Source organism: Salvelinus sp. IW2-2015, linkage group LG20, assembly GCF_002910315.2.
Source record: "Salvelinus sp. IW2-2015 linkage group LG20, ASM291031v2, whole genome shotgun sequence".
NCBI lineage: Eukaryota > Metazoa > Chordata > Actinopteri > Salmoniformes > Salmonidae > Salvelinus > Salvelinus sp. IW2-2015.
The window spans coordinates 30,847,775-30,868,531 of record NC_036860.1 but is presented as its reverse complement, the minus strand read 5'-3'; the positions used below and the strand labels follow the sequence as shown (position 1 = coordinate 30,868,531).

Below are 20,757 nucleotides of genomic sequence, written 5' to 3'. Positions count from 1 at the left end.
GTCACCCACTAAAAACTATGAAAACTATGAAACACTGGAAAATAAGTAATAATATATTGTGTGCAGTGAAATGTGTCTAAACATTCATTAAAACATTTAATTTAAAATAGCACGAAAAATCAACTGGTGGTCTCTCCCCGTGCGCTGCGACTGAGGAAATGTGAGTCCTAGCCTCGCTCGCACTGACGCATTCGAAATAGCATACCAAGTTTACTTTTGGACAAACAGGAAAAATACAACAGGAAAGATACAACAGGTTAACTCAGGTAAGTATCTCTACTATGTTATGCGAGAGTTACGGTATCATACCTAAAAGGGCATGAACGTTTCTAAAAAAGAATGTTTACATTGAGAAATATGATCAGTTCAAAAGTATGACAAAGTGTCTTAGTTCTACAGGCCTATGCCAATAACTCATATATACACTTGCCATTTGGTTTCTTAATGGTATAGGCTAATGTAAAAGCAGTGATACAATTCATATATAGGTCTACACTACAGTATATTGCATGAAAATTCAACTTCCATCAATTCTTAATTCTTAATTATCAAATATTAACTTTCTGGAGCATTCACTCATGTAGAAAATTGTAAAGTAAAGAAAAACCCTGCCTATAGCCTATAGTCATTTAAAAAAAATACATATACAGTACCAGRCAAAAGTTTGGACACATCTACTCATTCCAGGGTTTTTCTTTATTTTACTATTTGCTACATTGTAGAAAAGTAGTGAAGACGTCAACACTATGAAATAACASGTATGGAATCATGTAGTAACCAAAAAAAGTGTTAAACAAATATATTTTATATTTGAGATTCTTCAAAGTAGTCCCCCTTTGCCTTGATGACAGCATTGCACACTCTTGTCATTCTCTCAACCAGCTTCATGAGGTAGTCACCTGGAATGCATTTCAATTAACAGGTGTGCCTTGTTAAAAGTAATTTGTGTAATTTCTTTCCTTCTTAATGTGTTTGAGCCAATAAGTTGTTTTATGACAAGGTAGGGTTGGTATACAGAAGATAGCCCTATTTGGTAAAAGACCAAGTTCATATTATGGCAAGAACAGCTCAAATAAGCAAAGAGAAACGACACTCCATCATTACTTTAAGACATGAAGTTCAGTCAATCTGGAAAATTTCAAGAATTTTGAAAGTTTCTTCAAGTGCAGTCGCAAAAACCATCAAGCGCTATGATGGTACTGGCTCTCATGAGGACCGCCACAGGAAAGGAAGACCCAGAGTTACCTTTGCTGCAGAAGATAAGTTCATTAGTTACCAGCCTCAGAAATTGCATCCCAAGTAAATGCTTCACAGAGTTCAAGTAACAGACACATCTCAACATCAACAGTTCAGAGGAGACTAGTAGTGGTGTCTTTGCAGCAATTTGACCATGAAGGCCGGATTCACGCAAAAGACACCAATAAGAAGACTTGCTTTGGCCAAGAAACACGGCCATTGGACATTAGACCGGTGGAAATATGTCATTTGGTCTGATGAGTCCAAATTTGAGATTTTTGGTTCCAACCGATGTGTCTTTGTGAGATGCAGAGTATGTGAACGGATAATATCTGCATGTGTGGTTCCCACCGTGAAGCATGGAGGAGGAGGTGTGATGTTGTGTGGGTGCTTTGCTGGTGACACTGTCGTGATTTATTTAGAATTCAAGGCACACTTAACCAGCATGGCTACCACAGCATTCTGCAGCGATACGCCATCCCATCTGGTTTGCACGTAGTGGGACTATCATTTGACCAAGAAGGAGAGTGATGTAGTGCTACATCAGATGACCTGGCCTCCACAATCACCAGACCTCAACCCAATTGAGATGGTTTGGGATGAGTTGGACCGCAGAGTGAAGGAAAAGCAGCCAACAAGTGCTCAGCAAATGTGGGAACTCCTTCAAGACTGTTGGAAAATGCCAGGTGAAGCTGGTTGAGAGAATGCCAAGAGTGTGTAAAGCTGTTAGGAAGGCAAAGGGTGGTTACTTACTGAAGAATCTAAAATCTAAAATCTATTTTGATTTGTTTAACACTTTTTTGGTTACTACATGATTCCATGTGTTATTTCATAGTTTTTTCCCCCTACAATGTAGAAAATAGTAAAAATTAAGAAAAACCTTTGAATGAGTAGGTGTGGCCAAAGTTTTGACTGGTACTGTATATATAATACAGTATAAGAGGAAATTATCTTATTAAACCCTAGGTCTATCCTACTGCTCACATAGTGTGCTAACTGGCAACAGTGGGTTAAAAATGATGCAACAGGCGCACAGAACTGCAGGAGAGTGAAATCGACACAAGACAAAGTTTTGAATGCTTCAAGGACGGCAAGATATCAGTTTCTACACAATAACATAGGCGTTCTTATCATTCCACCATGGAATATTATTTTGTTTATATATATATGTCTCTCTCAGGCAAGGGCATGRCCGAACACCCCACAGTCTGCTTAATGAGATCCTCAAACTACTTTTTTCCTCAAGTTAAAAGGTTATTTGTTAACATTTTGTATTAGTTTTTATATCTCACGAAGTTGATGGATGTTGCAGTCTAGCTGTCATTGGTGTTGTCTAAACTCTAAATATTGCAACATTCTGGTCAAATCAAAATAAATTTGTATTTGTCACGTTAGCCGAATACAACAGGCACAACCATACAGTGAAATGCTTACTTACAAGCCCTTAACCAGCAATGCCGTTTTAAGAAAAATACCTACAAAAATAAGAATATTATATAATTTGGTGGTGATGATGAGGTGCTGAATCAAATATCAAAACTGTCTGCATCATTACACTGTCGCCCGAAAGGAGTCCCTTCAGCACCACATCATAGTTTGGTTGCAAGCTCATGGGCTTGATCAAGAGATTGACGTGACACACCAGCCTCTTGGCCAATCTCAGAAGAGGAGGCGGTCCTTTGGGCCTGTCGTAAAAAACAGTGGGTTAGATTTACCCATTGTGGTGCTGTAGCCTGCTGATGTATTTAGCCACGAGAGTTATGGTATGTCTTTTGAGCGCTCGATTTAACCGTAGCTTCAAATGAACGCCGAGGAGAGTTTAACCTATGCAGGTAGATGAACTACCATATTCTATTTAATGTCTAGATATTTAATCTGTGGCGCGCGTGACGATGCCTCGCAACATTTGCTCGTGAGTGTATGGTGTTAAATGATTGTAATGTTGTATCATTGTAGTCTAAAATGTTGTAGTGGCTGAAAGCCTTAGTAGATTGTGTGTTCAGTTCTTGTTACTTTATTTGGCCACGTGTTTTAATAGGAAGGTGTGACCGTAACTAGGTTTCCATCCAATTTGCGACAGACATTCATGGGAATATTTTAAAGTCTGTATTAAAAAATATGCACATTTCCCCACCAGATATGTTTCCATCAAACAGCCTTTTTCGGATAAAAGGCTGCGCTTGATGCTGTAGTACACACATAAATAGCTTATGCAGGTCTGGGCACATGCGCTCTAGCCAACAGCTCGCAGGTACAGTGCGGGTAGTCTATTTACATTGAGATTTTTATGGATAAGGGCGATATTATTTGTATTTGTCAAACGGCATTGATCATCATGTCACCAGAATAAGACCCTCGAAATGTATTGCAAAGGAGTATGAAACTCATCACCTTACACATTCATCACCCTGTGAAGTTAATCAATAATTTCATCTGTAGCCTAACAAACTGCAAGCTTTTCCGTGTCGTAGTGGGAGGACCACACAACATATCGCGTGACTCTAAATTTACTTCGATATGATGGTTATAATATCAGAATCCTTTTCCGCTAAAATCTAAGTAGTAAGTCTACGTGCCTAAGGTGCACGGTTCTTCTCTTGAAGTATTTACTCATAATGGCGTTTCCACCGCCATTTCTAGAATATTGCATTTTACAGACACAAACAGATCCCACCACGTCGAACGAACAAATTGTATGTTGTTAATTTATACAATTTTTACCGGCATTTCATGTTTCCATCAGCCTGATCGTGACTTTTTTTCATGCTTCAGGTAAATCATTCGCATGAAATGGTTGGATGGAAACGTGGTCAGACATTGTGACAGTTTGTTGAGGAATGTTTCAGATTTTGACAGCTCGTTGAGTAAAAATCCAATGTTTGCTGTTTTTAGTTTAATTAAATGTTTATCATCTACAAAGGAGCAATTGCACACCATGCACAATAGTATTTGTGTTGTTGCCATACACAAATCTAAATGTTTTCCATTAATAAAAACATTCAAATCAGATTTAAATATCTGATTTGGGCTATTGAAACAAGCGAGGCCCACTCACTTTATCACACCACCAGGGCTACTGTATGAAATGTCTTCCTTGATTAAAAACCTTTCTTATTAAAGGGCTGGGAATAGTTGAGAGCTGTAGGCTATAAAAACGTAGGCCTAATCTCCTTTTCAAAAAGTACTAATCTGGCATGAAAAAGATTGACACATAAAAACATAATTAGCAGTGTTGCCTTCCTTGGAGTGCAGAGTGCCTAGTTGAGCACAATATAATGAGGCCTAAATTCCAGGGGAGATTACTGCACACTGCTTGTCTGGGTCTTTGATGCAGACATTGTTAATAAAACTGTTCAGTTCCCTCTATCTCTGTTTCATCTCTCTCTCATTCCCTAATCTGTCCCCCCCTTCTGTTTTGGTGGGGTTCTCAGGGATACCTCAGAAGGAAATGGATGGTTCTGAGCCTGCAGAGAGCTCTGACTGTGGACATGGAAGGGGCTGCTGGACAGCCTGTGCCAGGCTTCGCAGCTACAAGCTGAAGGGCGTCTTCACATGGTGAGCACAACAAGACAAACAATGCACAGATGCAACAGGCCATGCACAGACACAAAATGGGCATATTATTCTACAGTACATACATTTAAGTGATTTATTGATTGATGTTAACATGACCTTGGCAGGCGTCTGCTGAAGACCATCGCCATGGGTCAGGCCCTGTCCATGCTGATTTGCGGTACGGCGGTCAGCTGCCAGTACCTAGCGGAAGCGGGTGTGGAGACGCCCATGTTCCAGAGCTTCCTCAACTACGTCCTGCTGCTGCTCACCTACACTGCCTCGCTCAGCCTCAGAAAAGGTCAGAAACCGCCGCCCTGAATTCTACACATGCTAATGCTAAACTGAGTACATTGACTTACATTCGTTTTTGGTATGAAAATGCTAATATTGGTGAGAATCATCACCTTCGTCATTATTTGCAGGGGCCAGTTAGAATATTTTAGAAATGCTTCCTTCCTACAGTTGATTCCTTGAGGATATCATATTTTTATACATACTTTGAAGATGAAAGCAAGGTTACGCAACCTTATTACTTTCACCAATTCAACCAATTAAGATCAGTGATTACTTCAAGGAAGAGAGGATGGAACGAAGGATGCAGGATGGAGGTATTCAAACAGGCCCTGGTCTTCCTGACCATACACTAGCAGTAGAGTTTGAAGCCACATAGTTCCGAATCTAATTGGTGATAGTTGGGAATCCTACCTACTGGGATAAAAAATAGTGATTATTATATGGGTTGTGTTTATTACGGCATGCAAGGGAAACGAAAATTCGTGTTTTTAAGTCCTTGTAGTCTTTTCATGTTTTAGACTGTTTTCATCCGTTTGGTGCCTAATGAACACGACCGTGGCCTACACAGATAGACTAAAACAACAGTCCTGCTAACTCATAAAATAAAAATTGTCTCACTCTGGATTCTCGCTTTGCTGTTTTAACAGGTGATGGGAATATATTACAGATTTTAAAAACAAAATGGTGGCGGTATTTACTTATGGGACTGACGGACGTGGAGGCAAACTACACAGTGGTGAAGGCATACCAGTTTACAACGTTGACCAGCATACAGGTAAGAAGTTTCTAATACCGTTGCATACTGTGTTTTTTGGGTGAAGAATGACTCACTAATTGATGTATCTAGGACCTAGGTGATACATTGAGTCACCTGACCGGTTTTTACAGGTGTGCCACAAATGAATATTCAAGTGCCTTTAGGGCTTGGAGGTATACCATATTTCACAATGTACCCTGGTGGGGGGGAGGTATAGGAGGACAGGCTCATTGTAATGGCTGGAATGGCATCAATGGAACGGTATCAAACATGGAAACCACTCGTTTGACTCCGTTCCGTTAATTCCATTCCAGCCATTACAATAAGTKTGTCTTCCTATAGCTCCTCCCACCAGCCTCCACTGATGTACCAGTGTTGATGCACAGACCGGTTTGGGTTTTTACTTTACCTTCTTTAACGGTATTTTAATGTTTTGTTAAATGTGATATGCTGTGTATAACCTCCATTTTTATAGTTTACACGCTACTTGAGTCATTCCTCTCCGCTCTCTGTCTCTCTCCATGCCACTTTCCACACAGACCTAGCCCTGTCCCCTGTCACTTATGGAGTGCATTTGTTGTTGCTTGACCATGGGACACTTGCATTCAGTCAACGATATTGTTTCCACTTAGCTTCTTAATATAAACCCTAAAGTGTTCTATAATTATTCTTAGTTTGTTTCTTACGTCTGCAAACAGCTAGCTAGTTTGTATTTTCTTAGTAACTTTTAGCTAAATCGTTTTAGCCACTAATGCTAATTGCTTGTTAGTTAGCTAGCTAGCTAATAAATGTACTGAGTCAGAGCAAACGTAGCTAGCTAATACAACCTGATACCACTGATGGTGTAAGCCTAAATCAGCATGTTTGTGCAACAGTAACTTCTAAATCAGTGGAATAGGCTTAGCATGACTATATTGGCTACACGAAGAAACATTTTAATGTAGCCAAAGATTATAGGGTCCCCTAGGAAACACTGACCAATGCTTTGGTTCCAACCCTGTCACAATAACTCCTCCCTGGCATTTTCATTTGTTGATATGTCAAACAACACTGTATTCAATGTGTTATTTATTCTAACTATAGAATTAGAACAAACATTTTATTTCCAAGATTCCAACAGTTCACCCAAGTGTTTTGATCTAATTCGCAAGTCAAAGTAAAACATTTCGTTAAAAATAAGGGCAAGATTTTTTGCCCATATTGTGCAGCCCTAGTGTGGAAATTATCTACAATGAGTGCAGGAAATTTAGGGTTGAATTGAACAGTATAAAACAATCAGAATGGAGAAAGACCCATTGAAATCACTTAGAATGTATGTGTTGCCACCCTAGGGTCATGCATTACTCATAAAGCAAATTTAGAACTTTTATTATTCAAAATAATAAAATACTGTTAAATGTTTTAAAAAATACAGTGATATCATATTTTGGCCATATCACCCAGCCCTATGTGTCTTTCAGTTGCCTTGTACGCAATCAGKATTTTATACCTGTAAAATACTATATGTGCTTCTGGTTGCAGCTGCTGGACTGCTTTGTGATCCCGGTGCTGATGGTGCTCTCCTGGTTCTTCCTGAAGACGCGCTATCGCCTGGTGCACTTTGTGGCTGTGGCCGTTTGTCTGCTGGGGGTGGGTGCCATGGTTGGGGCCGACCTACTGGCTGGGAGAGACCAGGGATCCAGTAAGAACACTACTCATGATATRTAKGCAATAAGGCCTGAGGAGGTGTGCAATATGACCAATATACATGTACTACGGCTAAGGGCTGTTCTTAAACACGATGCAACGCAGAGGTGCCTTATTGCTATTATAAACTGGTTACCAACATAATTAGAACAGTAAACACATAATTTAGCTTCATTTTTTTATTTTATTATGTATATACTTTTTTGTTGTTGTAGTTTTGCTTCATACCTGTGTTTATATTTAAGCAATAAGGCCAGAGGGTGTGGTATATGGCCAATATACCACGGCTAAGGGTTGTTCTTATGCACGACGCAATGCCTTAGCCGTGGTATATTGGCCATGTATCACAAACCCCAGAGGTGCCTTATTGCCATTATAAACTGTTTACCAACGTAATTACCGTGGCTGTCAGCCAATCAGCATTCAGTGCTCGAACCGCCCAGTTTATAATGTCTGTTATAAACTAGATGGTTCAAGCACTGTATGCTAATTGGCTGACAGCTGTGATATATCAGAGGGTATACCACAGGTATGACAAAACACACATTTTTACTGCTCTAATTACATTGGTAAACAGTTTATAATGGCAATAAGGCACCTCGGGGGTTTGTGATATATGGCCAATGTACCACGGCTAAGGGCTGTATCCAGGCACTCCGCGTTGTGTTGTGCATAAGAACAGCCCTTAGCCGTGGTATATTGGCCATAAACCACACCCCCTCTGGCTTTTATTGCTTCAATATACCACGGCTTTCAGCCAATCAATCTCCAGGACCCAAACTACCCGGTTTATAAGTAAGGGATAAACACTGACGTTCTGTACATTACCTTGGAAATAATGGACGACGAGGCGGAGCCGAGATCATTTTTCCAAGGTAATGTACTGAACTGAGGCGTTTATCCCGCTTATACCACAGTTGCCAAATAAAACAATACTAAAGTACACATTTACTGATAGAAATAAAAAATACTCATCTTTTGGTTGCTAGAGACGTGACCCAGTCATTCGTTTGATTAGTTCAGCCTCGTCATGCTGCGTCGTCCATTATTTCCAAGTTATGCAATGGCATTGTTGAACACTAGTTTCTGATTGGCTTGAAAGGCATTCTAGAGCATGTATATCAGCAAGGTAGAATTCAATGCCAATAATTCATTCTTACATGTTCCAGGTTTGATCTGCTTTTGAAAGCAAAAGTCAAATTGAAAACATTGTCATTGTTGAATTCAATTTTCATGCTAGGACTGATGGTTTTGTTCGCTAGCTAGCAAGTCTTTGTTTGGTTACCAAGCCAATTACTGTAGCTATCTAGTAAACTTGCTAGCTACTTCAAAGGATGTTGAACACATTTCTACCTGCAAATGAACACATTTCTGGCATCAAATGTGTTTAATTATAGCCAAGGTATAAAAGGAATTATAAACTCTGGAAAATAATGCAACTCCGTGGAAGGTTAGTTCCACTAGCGTGTCGTGGAACACACCTTTCACGTCCGTTCATTATTTTACATAGAACGCATAGACCCTCATTGATTATCCCTTATGTAATGTACAGAACGTTGGCGTTTATCGGTCGTCACTAGTTACCACACCCACAAAGTCATAAACCCAGCCTATTTCTACTATTTATCTTCTTAAAATCTGATTTTAAACCTAACCTTAACCACACTGCTAACCTTATGCCTAACTCTAACCTTACATTAAGACAGCCAATTTTGACATTGTGGCCGTGGTAACTAGGGACAACTGCATTTATCAATTATATGTTATTATTGTCAGGGTCTATACAGGAATATATATATATATCTCCTGAGGGGGGAGTGTCTCCTGGGTGTGGGGGTCAACCTACTGGCTGGGAGACCCGTGATCCAGTGAGAACACTACCTATTGTAATTTATTGTTATAACACTTTGGGCCTGTTTTCCAGACAGGTTAATCTCCAATAAATATGCTTTATAGTCTAGGACAAGGCTTTTGTCCACTTATTTTTATGTAGAAGACATACCTTTTTATACTTAGTTAGGCATATCCATAGAGGAATAACAGCTTTAAATGTACCTCAGTGCCTTTTCTTGGGACATAAACAGTTCCATACATTCTGATCCGGAGAGGCCTTAGGGTTCACTGCACGGGCAAAGATAAACAGGCATTATTAAACTCTCATCACAAACCCTTAGAGCTGATTCCTCATATTATTAGCTCTGCAAATTACCGTAACTAACATGTCAAAGACTTTGCCTACAATAACGTTAGTCTTTTCTCTCTCTCCTTCTCTCCCACCTTATATTTTATCTCATACTCTCCCTCTTCTCTCTCCCTTCATCCCGCTCTCTTTCCCTCCTTCCCTCTCTCCATCTAGCCAGTGATGTGTTGCTGGGGGACGGTCTGGTGCTGGTGAGTGCTGCACTGTATGCAGTGTCGAATGTTTGTCAGGAGTACACGGTGAAGAACCTGAGCCGTGGGGAGTTCCTGGGTATGATGGGCCTGTTCGGCACCCTGATCAGCGGCATACAGCTGTAAGACACCCCCTCTCCTCTCTCCAGTGTTGAACCGGTTCAAAGACAGTCTTTCCTGCCTTTCTTCCCTCAGTATTAAAGGGATAGTTCACTTTTACACATGTAAGCTTACTTAGCTTTCGTTTTAGGCCAAGATTCAATCTGAACGCAGTTTGTCGACAATGCAGCTTTTAAAGGCAATGTTACTGTGTTCACTGAGAATGCATTCACGGTAAATGCTGCAGATGTCGGCTCAATTGGAAATGACCTCTGCCTCATTGTCGACAGCCCACGATCAGATTGAATCCTGGCACTAGCTTATCCTCAAAAAGCAAACTATCCCTTTATCTTTTTGTTTGGTGCACTACATCAGTCAGTACATATTGTATTTATTATGGTACTTTCTCCCCACATCATCCAGACATCACATTTTCATCACTTGAGCAGTTATTTTAGGCAAAATCTACCCATCAGAATGGTCTTGAAGGTGCTTTGTAAGTCTGTCGACCGACACAGTTCCTATTTGCAATCTTACCTTCTGTTGTCCTGTGTTGCAGAGCCATATTGGAAACCAGTGCAGTAGCAGCTATTAAATGGAACTGGAAAATTAGTAAGAATTCATTTTCTCCCCATATTTGATAACCCCCTATCTCAATTGTCAGAATCATATACAGTCAGGTCCATAATTATTGGCAACCCTGATAAAGATGAGCAAAAAATATTATAAATGAAATAATATGAATACTGATCTATATTGTATTATCCCAAAAATGTGGAAATTATATTTTATACTAATACAATTGATCAGAGGAATACATAATACAACAAAGTAATACAATAAATCTCAAAAAGATGGGGGTAAAAGTTATTGGCACCCCTGTTTTCAACACTCTACCACCCTCCCCTTGTAAAAAATAATATACTTTTTCTAAATTGTTTATGAGATTGGAGAACACATTGGGAAGGATCTTAGACTATTCTTCCATACAGAATCTTTCCAGATCCTTGATATCATTCATCTGTTCTTATAAACTGCCCTTTTCAATTCAAACCACAGGTTTTCAATGGGGTTCAAGTCCGGAGACTGATATGGCCATTGCAAAATGTTGATATTGTAACCATTCCTTTGTGGATTTTGATTAGTGTTTAGGGTTATTGTGTTGCTGGAAGATTCACTTACAGCCAAGTGCCAGCATCCTGTCAGGGGCAACCAGGTTTTTGGCAAACATTTCCTGGTACTTGGTAAAGTTCATGATGCCGTTGACCTTAACAAGGGCCTCAGGACCAGTGGAAGCAAAATAGCCCATAACATATCAAATCAAATTTTATTTGTCACGTGCGCCTAATACAACAGGTGTAGACCTTACAGTTTAATGGTTACTTACAAGCTCTAAACAATAGTGCAAAAAAGGTATTAGGTGAACAATAGGTAAGTAAAGAAATAAATAAAACAGTGAAAATTAACAGTAGCGAGGCTACATACAGACACTGGTTAGTCAGGCTGATTGAGGTAGTATGTAGATATGGTTAAAGTGACTGCATATATGATGAACAGAGTAGCAGTAGTATAAAAGAGGGGTTGGTGGGTGTATGGCTATAAAAAACATATAAAATGTAAGGTACTTTTCTGCATATGCTTCTGTTTTTTTACACCAAACCCACCGCTGGTGTGCGTGGCCAAAGAGCTCTATTTTAATTTAATCTGATCATAGCACCGCCTGGAGTTTGACGAACAGCATTGGCACTTGGATTCGAACCGGTGCTATGGTCAGACGCCACAAATATAGAGCTTTTTGGCCACGCACACACGTGATGGGTTTGGCAGTAAAAAAACAGAAGCATATCCGGACTTGAACCCCATTGAAAACCTTTTTTTTTTGAGCATGCAATATAGCTCAGTATTTGTATTATTTATTTATTTTTGCTCATCTTTATCGAGGGTGCCAATCATTTTGGACGTGACGGTATGTCAATTATGCCCAAGTTTTTTTTTTCTCATTTCATTTGGGTAATAATCTCATTTACTCTAGTTACAGGTAACTACTAAAATAATGGAAACCCTAGAATAAATGAGGGATACGAAGTACTGTATATGGAAAGCAGGTGCTTCCACACAGGTGTAGTTCCTGAGTTAATTAAGCATTTAACATCTCATCATGCTTAGGGTCATGTGTACAAATGCTGGGCAGGCCATTCATTTGGTTACCTTGGCTATGGTAAGACCATCCACAGGGCACGAGTGGTCACTGAATGGTTTGATTAGCATGAAAACGATGTAAGCTATGGTCGTCTGTNAACAGTGAAAATTAACAGTAGCGAGGCTACATACAGACACTGGTTAGTCAGGCTGATTGAGGTAGTATGTAGATATGGTTAAAGTGACTGCATATATGATGAACAGAGTAGCAGTAGTATAAAAGAGGGGTTGGTGGGTGTATGGCTATAAAAAACATATAAAATGTAAGGTACTTTTCTGCATATGCTTCTGTTTTTTTACACCAAACCCACCGCTGGTGTGCGTGGCCAAAGAGCTCTATTTTAATTTAATCTGATCATAGCACCGCCTGGAGTTTGACGAACAGCATTGGCACTTGGATTCGAACCGGTGCTATGGTCAGACGCCACAAATATAGAGCTTTTTGGCCACGCACACACGTGATGGGTTTGGCAGTAAAAAAACAGAAGCATATCCGGACTTGAACCCCATTGAAAACCTTTTTTTTTTGAGCATGCAATATAGCTCAGTATTTGTATTATTTATTTATTTTTGCTCATCTTTATCGAGGGTGCCAATCATTTTGGACGTGACGGTATGTCAATTATGCCCAAGTTTTTTTTTTCTCATTTCATTTGGGTAATAATCTCATTTACTCTAGTTACAGGTAACTACTAAAATAATGGAAACCCTAGAATAAATGAGGGATACGAAGTACTGTATATGGAAAGCAGGTGCTTCCACACAGGTGTAGTTCCTGAGTTAATTAAGCATTTAACATCTCATCATGCTTAGGGTCATGTGTACAAATGCTGGGCAGGCCATTCATTTGGTTACCTTGGCTATGGTAAGACCATCCACAGGGCACGAGTGGTCACTGAATGGTTTGATTAGCATGAAAACGATGTAAGCTATGGTCGTCTGTSACCAGATCTCAACCCAATTGAACACTTATGGGAGATTCTGGAGCGGGGCCTGAGACTGCTTTTTCCACCACCATCAGCAAAACACCAAATGATGGAGTTTCTCATGGAAGAATGGTGTTGCATCCCTCCAATATAGTTGCGGACACTTGTAGAATCTATGCCAAGGTGAATTGAAGCTGTTCTGGCTTGTGGTGGCCCAACGCCCTATTAAGACACTTTATGTTGATGTTTCCTTTATTTTTGACAGTTACCTGTATATGCTCTGTATAAATCTATTTTGCTCTGTGCAATAGTCTTACAGAAAGTGCTTTGTTTGTCCAGTAGAATTCCCTTCTGAGATTCTGGGCCTTATTCAGTAGGGCACATATTGCAGAACATTTTGAAAAAGAAAACAACAATTTGAATTTCTTATTGAAGTCCAAGAAGTGCAATCTCCATTTCAATATGTTGCAAATGTTTTCTCCTTTTTGTTGCTTTACTGGACACAACCCTGGTGCATGTTCAGTAGGATACAACGTTGCAAAATGCTTTGAAAAGGAAAACTCAATAAGCGTTTCACGATTGGACAAGTCCAGACAGTCCCTCCCCACTTCTTTGTTTCAGACCATTTTCTTCCATTTGGTGCCTAATGAACACGAACCCTGGTGTTTCCCTCCACAGTTGTACTGTTTGCGGCCTACGCCTTCTGCATGTATGCCCTGTACAGTTTCATGCCCCTGGTAATCAAGATGACCAGTGCCACTGCAGTGAATCTCTCCCTGCTCACCGCTGACCTCTTCAGCCTCTTCTGTGGCATCTTCCTCTTCTACTTTGTTGTGAGTTAAATATACTATTTTTCTGTGGGTTTGCTCTTGAGCCAGAGGGGGTGCCCAAAATTGACAAAATTGTTATCCAGAAATGACTTTATTGGACAGAAAGGGGCCCACGCCCATGAGCAAAAGCATATATTGTAAGCCTTACACGGAACCCAAACCGGCAGCGCGCGTGCACCATCGTGCATAAATGTATTTTGCCCCCCCCACACCAAACGCGATCACGACAAGCAGGTTAAAATATCAAAACAAACTCTGAACCATTGACATTCATTTGGGGACAGGTCGAAAAGCATTAAACATGTATGGCAATTTAGCTAGCTAGCTTGCTCTTGCTAGCTAACGTTAATTTGTCATATTTAGCTAGCTTGCTGTTGCTAGCTAATTTGTCCTGGGATATAAACATTGAGTTGTTATTTTACCTGAAATGCACAAGGACCTCTACTCCGACAATTAATCCACACATAAAACGGCCAACCGAATCGTTTCTAGTCATCTCTCCTCCTTCCAGGCTTTTTCATCTTTGAACTTATATGGCGATTGCATCTAAACTTTCATTGTATTTCCACGACAACCGGGAACAAAGTTAGTTTTCAATCACCCACGTGGGTATAACCAATGAGGAGATGGCACGTGAGTACCTGCTTCTATAAACCAATGAGGGATTGGGAGAGGCAGGACTTGCAGCGCGATCTGCGTCAGAAATAGGAATGCGTTCTATTTTAGCCCTTGGCGTCGCAGACGCTCGTTGGTGTGTGCGAGCAGTGTGGGTGCAATAATTGAATAACATGGATTTCTAAATTCATTTTGCGACACTCGCGCACGCGACGTGTCCGGTCTGGTCAGCATGTAAGGTGGATTCTGTTGTTTAATGAGAAGGATTCTGTGGTTTGATTAGATAAAAAAATGTAACATTATGTCATGTGTATATGAAATATACAGCCAACTCTCAAGCCAATCTTTGAGGTAAATACTGACTTCCATAATGTTTAACTAACACCTTCTCACAAATGTGTTACAAATGAGTTATACAGAGCAACTATAGCCGCTGATCCAGGGTCTGTGAAATGGATCAATCAAAACGTCTACCTCTGCCCCACACGCCACAGTTCTCAGGCCTSTACATTGTGTCGTTTGTGGTGATCACCGTGGGCTTCGTCATGTTCAACGCTGTGCCCACCTACACGCCCGTTCCCGAGTCGGACTCCGCCGGCGAGGAGGAGGACGGAGTTTGACGACCCTGCTGCCTTTTGAGGGAGAAAAAGACCACCCAAAAGACCCCCAGAAAGGAGAGCCCACCACAGACCTGCTCCAAGCGGGAGCAGAGGGGAGGGGAGGGGGGTCCAAGGAAGAGGGGACAGAGACGAGCAACAGGCGTGCAGTGACATACGTTACAGAAGAACACAGCACGAAGATGTAGCCAACTAGATTATGATTAAGTTGGTCTTTCAACAACTGTACATAGATGGTATGGTTTTCTGTAGTTGGATAGGTGTATAGATGTCTAGGTGCGCCAGACTGCATGGTACAAATCGAGCTACGCGCTACTATGTACCCAACAATATGGCTCATTAGTTTGCTTTATTAGACAAGCTACTATGCAACCTCACAATATTTTTCTGCTATTGGGTTGACAATCTATATATTTTATCAAAGGCTTACATTGTGTTCTGCCTCCTTTTTAAACTAATCAGTGTGTTGATTACTATATTTCTTCCCCATGAGGACAATGTATTTGCAAAGCACATTCGAAAAGACAGTTCCTCCAAACAATATTTATTTGTGTGATTCCAGGTTGCTATAGTAGCCTACTAATACACAGTTGTCAATMTAGTTTTTTTGTTCTTTTGTTGCAGCAGGTCTTCTGAAAACGAATAGGTAGATGAAACATTTTGTGGTATTTGTGTCTGCCGAAAATATGCCTTTGCCAAAGTGTTTTTGTAAATTGATGATAAAGTTTTATATTCTCTTGTTTCTGGCTACATCTGTCATGGCTCTTCTTTTCTATGTGGATGTTGTGTTGTCATTATTGTGCTAGATCCCTCAGTGACTATCTTGATTCTTTAAATTTTTTGTCAACCAAAAATACAATTTCCAGTTTATGGAGAGAGCCTAGAGAACAAACCAGAATTAATACTAGGCTATAATTGGAGAGAACCTGCATCATAGACAAGTTGCAAGGTCACTTGAAACTACAGATCGATATCCTAGTTGTCCAATCAAATCTACACAGTCCACTAGATGTTGGATGTAAATGGAAATAACAGATCTTGGCGCCTATACACCACATGACCAGATACTATTGATAGATCATTTAGAATGTTGAGGTGCGTGCGCAAGCATCCAAGAGGTAAATATAGCCTTATAAATGGCCCCTATTATCTTATTATATTGTCACTCATGCCTCATTTATACATGGTGCTAACATGCATCCCTTGTTTCTGATCCTATCCACATTCTGATTATGGCCACATTATAGCCGTTGCATCTACACATGGTAAAATGTGTCTTATCCGTCCACATTGTGAACAGATTAGCTGGTGCTTCCCTGTATTCAAAGTAATTTACAGATATTTTTGTAAAATAATATGGATTTATTGTCTAAAAATGTGTGGACAAGATAAGGACAAAGGCTGCTTTAGTTTTTTGGGCTACCTGAACTTTACTATTTATATTTTTACCTAATTTTACTATACTATACTCACTAAACACAAATGCTTCGTTTGTAAATTATGTCTGAGTGTTGGAGTATGCCCCTGGCAATCCGTCAATAAAAATTAATTGTGCCTTCTGGTTCGCGTAACACAAGGATTATTTATACTTTTCCTTCTGATACGTAAGTACATTTTAGAAATTCCATTTACTTTTGTATATTTAAATCCAAATACTTTTTAACTTTTATTGAAGTGATATTTTACTGGGTGACTCACTTTAACTTGAGTCATTTTATATCAAGATTTTTTTATTTAAATGAGTACTTTTAGCCTATAAAATGCTAAATATAGGCATAGGTCAAGGAGAGAAATCATACTGGTAAAATGTGTTTTATATTGGATATTAGGTTTTAGCGATTGAACCAAGCATGCCATAACTATAATCAGGGTATATTCTGAATCGGGTGGATGGAGAACAATCCACACCTTTTTGTTGTTGTTGAAAATATGATTTGGGATTTCAATATTCAATAGCTCTTACAAAAAGCGTGTCATGATAATGCAAATTATATATTCTGAATCAGGGGGGTGGAGAAAATACACAGCTTTTGTATAGTTTAATTATTTTGCTTTCAATTTTCATTAGCTCTTACACAAAGTGTGCCATGACTATGAAAATGATATATTCTGAGTCAAGGGCGGATGGAGAACAATTCACATATGTTATGTTTTTTATATTTTTTTATATATATATATATATATATATATATAAATAACAAATTGCTTTAGGGATCGTCTCTTTCAGGCTGAAAGATGTTCTCCAGCTATTTTTTTAATTTTTTACTTTTACTGTTAAAAAGCAATATGCCAAGTATACATACAGTAGAGTACACACACTAAAGGGTAAAACAATATATATGTTTTCAGCAAAAGTGTTTTTAGACACAACTGCAAAGTTCAAGGATCAGGGCATTCAGGGAGTTGGTCTGATGGGAAGTTGTGATGTCATCAGTTCCCCCCTTGCTTGGAGGAACAATAGAGGAGCAATAGAAAACAAAAGAGCAAAGCTTGTGCTATATAATGACTTACCTGGACCACCTATTGAGATGTGCCTTTTGTTAAGTAAATCAGTTGTTAAATTAGGTGAAAATTAGACTTGAGTGCTACATTAAAGTGTTAATAACTTCACCCTGCTCAAAGGGGCCCCAGGTGGTAAGAGTAGGCAACAACACAACTGCCACGCTGATCCTTAACACTGGGGCRGCTCAGGGGTGTGTACTTAGTCCCCTCCTGTATTCCCTGTTCACCCACGACTGAGTGGCCAAACACGACTCCAACACCATCATTAAGTTTGCTGACGACACAACAGTGGTTGGCCTGATCACCGACAACGATGAGATGGCCTATAGGGAGGAGGTCAGAGAACTGGCAGTGTGGTACCAGGACAACAACCTCTCCCTCAATGTGAGCAAGACAAAGGAGCTGATCGCGGACTACAGGAAAAGGCGGGCCGAACAGGCCTCCATTAACATCGATGGACCTGTAGTGGAGTGGGTCGAGAGTTTCAAGTTCCTTGGTGTCCACATCGCCAACGAACTATCATGGTCCAAACATACCAAGACAGTCGTGAAGAGGGCACGACAAAACCTTTTCCCACTCAGGTGACTGAAAAGATTTGGCACGGGTCCCTAGATCCTCAAAAGGTTCTACAGCTGCACCATCGAGAGCATCCTGACCGGTTGCATCACCGCCTGGTATGGCAACTGCTCGGCATCTGAGCGTAAGGTGCTACAGAGGGTAGTGCGAATGGCCCAGTACATCACTAGGGCCAAGCTTCCTGCCATCCAGGACCTATATAATAGGCAGTGTCAGAGGTAAACCCATAAAATTGTCAGAGACCAGTCACCCAAGTTATAGACTGTTTTCTCTGCTACCGCAAGCGATACCGGAGTGCCAAGTCTAGGACCAAAAGGCTCCTCAACAGCTTCTACCCCCAAGCRATTAGACTGCTGAACAATTTATAAAAATCACCACTGGACAATTTACATTGACCCTCCCTTGTACACTGCTGCTACTCGCTGTTTATTATCTATGCATAGTCACTTCGTCCCCACCTACATGTACAGATTACCTCAACTAGCCTGTACCCATGCACACTGACTCGGTACCGGTGCCCCCTATATATGGCCCCGTTATTGTTATTGTGTTACTTTTTATTATTACTTTTTATTTTAGCCTACTTGGTAAATGTTTTCTTCTTCTTTAACTGCACTGTTGGTTAGGGGCTAGTAGGTAAGCATTTCATGGTAAAGTCTGCACTTGTGTTCGGCGCATGTGGCAAATAAAGTTTGATTTGATTTTCAATGTCTGCTTTTTTTTACCCATCTACCAATAGGTGCCCTTCTTTGCAAGGCATTATACAACAGATGGGTCTAATCCTGAATGCTGATTTGTTAAAACCGTATTCCAGCCGGTGTCTATTCCACAAATTGCCACGGCTAAATCTATGATGTTATAATGCCTATTTACTCTGTTCCATCTGACTGAGCAATCCATTGTCTCACGAGCCCAGCCAGGCAATTTATAAACTTGATCTACACTATAAAAAGCATCTAGACATTATCTCACATTTCTTTTAGATTAACATTTAGTTTTCAACAGCAGAGATTTGTATCATCCTTGCTGTCTGTCTCTCCGACATTTGCAACATTATTTCAATATTCAAATTCATCTCCTGCTGTCCCATAGTAATGAACGTGTTGGGAGGAGACAGACAGGCAGGCAGCGTTTCTTAGCCAGTTTAAAATCATGATTCAGCTGGCATCATTTTTATGGATAAATACAACAACAAAAAATTACTGAAAAAAGTTCCAAATAAACACAGCTCATTTGCAGTCTTTCCTGCTTCAGTTTGAAGTTATTGTGTGACTGTAGCTGTGTTGCTAGCTAGCTCCTTTGAACACGTGTCCTGACGAGTGAGCACATTTTCTATGCCAGGCAAAATCGCGCCACATTAGCTTGTTATGGATGTATCCAAAGAAACGTCACTAGAAAACTATGCAAATGCAGCTACTTTGCTGTTATTCTGGCTGCACTTTTTGACGTGACTGTAAGTTAGCCGTAGTTGGCTAGCTAGCAAGCAAGGGATAAGAACGTTGCCAGCCAGTATGGCAATGGAACATTTAGAACAAATGACTGGGTTGCATCCATAGATACAGAACAAAAAGACTGAACTACTCAGTCACGTCTCTAGCAACTCTAGATTTGTGTCGGGACTATATCTTGTGGAAGAATGAAATAGTATGAATAAATTAATCAAAATAAAATTTTGAATGAAAATATGTCAATCATTATTTGAACATGTTGGAAACCCATTGTATAGAAGTAATAATGCCCTTGAAGCCTGTGTTTTGAGGATATATTGACACAATATATCCTCCAAACACCGGCTTCAAGGGCATTATCACTTAATTGGAAAGCCTCCCTGGTCTTTGTTGTTAAATCTGTGTTTGTAATTCACTGCTTGACTGATTGACCTTACAGATAATTGTATGTACAGAGATGACGTTGTTGTTATTTAAAAATCATGTTAAACACTATTTTTGCACACAGAGTGAGTCCATGTGACTTGTTAAGCAAATTTTTACTCCTGAACTTATTTAGGCTTGCCGTAACAAAAGCGGTTGAATACTTATTGACATTTAAGCTTTTCATTTTTAATGAATGCGTAAAAATGTCTAAAAACATTATTTCACTTTGACATTATGGGGTATTGTTTGTAGGCCAGTGACAAAATCGCAATTTAATCCATTTTAAATTCAGGTTGCAACACAACAAAATGTGGAAAAAGTCAAGGGGTGTGAATACTTTCTGAAGGCACTGAATGTATTGGGTCCCTCAGTCTATGATATTACAGTTTAATTATGTGAAGTGACAAAGAATTGCTGGTTATAAAGGAAAGATAAAACGAAGTCATCACTTACAGTGTTAACACAATCATTACTTCTGTTAAAAATCATTCTGACAATAGTGGATGAGGATTACATCAGCCATGATTCAACAGTAACGGTTTACTCTTTTATCTGTCATATTGTGTGAGCCTGGGAGTCTATTAAAATATTTTCACACCA

The 20,757-nt window shown here is 39.9% G+C and overlaps 1 protein-coding gene across 3 annotated transcripts; it reads left to right on the top strand.

Moving 5' to 3' along the window:
* Nucleotides 1-173: 173 nt before the first annotated feature.
* LOC111980581 (solute carrier family 35 member F2) lies at nucleotides 174-15,945 on the top strand. Of its 3 annotated transcripts, none has more exons than XM_070449335.1 (9): nucleotides 174-266; nucleotides 4,668-4,791; nucleotides 4,917-5,089; nucleotides 5,733-5,860; nucleotides 7,364-7,523; nucleotides 9,885-10,041; nucleotides 10,578-10,630; nucleotides 13,822-13,976; nucleotides 15,083-15,945. In XM_070449335.1, the coding sequence occupies exons 2-9, from the start codon at nucleotides 4,685-4,687 to the stop codon at nucleotides 15,206-15,208; spliced, it is 1,059 nt and encodes a 352-aa protein (XP_070305436.1). In that variant the 5' UTR covers nucleotides 174-266; nucleotides 4,668-4,684; the 3' UTR covers nucleotides 15,209-15,945. The 3 variants fall into 3 exon arrangements, with proteins under 3 accessions (XP_070305436.1, XP_023867155.1, XP_023867156.1); XM_024011387.2 differs by lacking the exon at nucleotides 174-266 and adding an exon at nucleotides 2,929-3,068; XM_024011388.2 differs by lacking the exon at nucleotides 174-266 and adding an exon at nucleotides 3,058-3,148.
* Nucleotides 15,946-20,757: the final 4,812 nt, after the last annotated feature.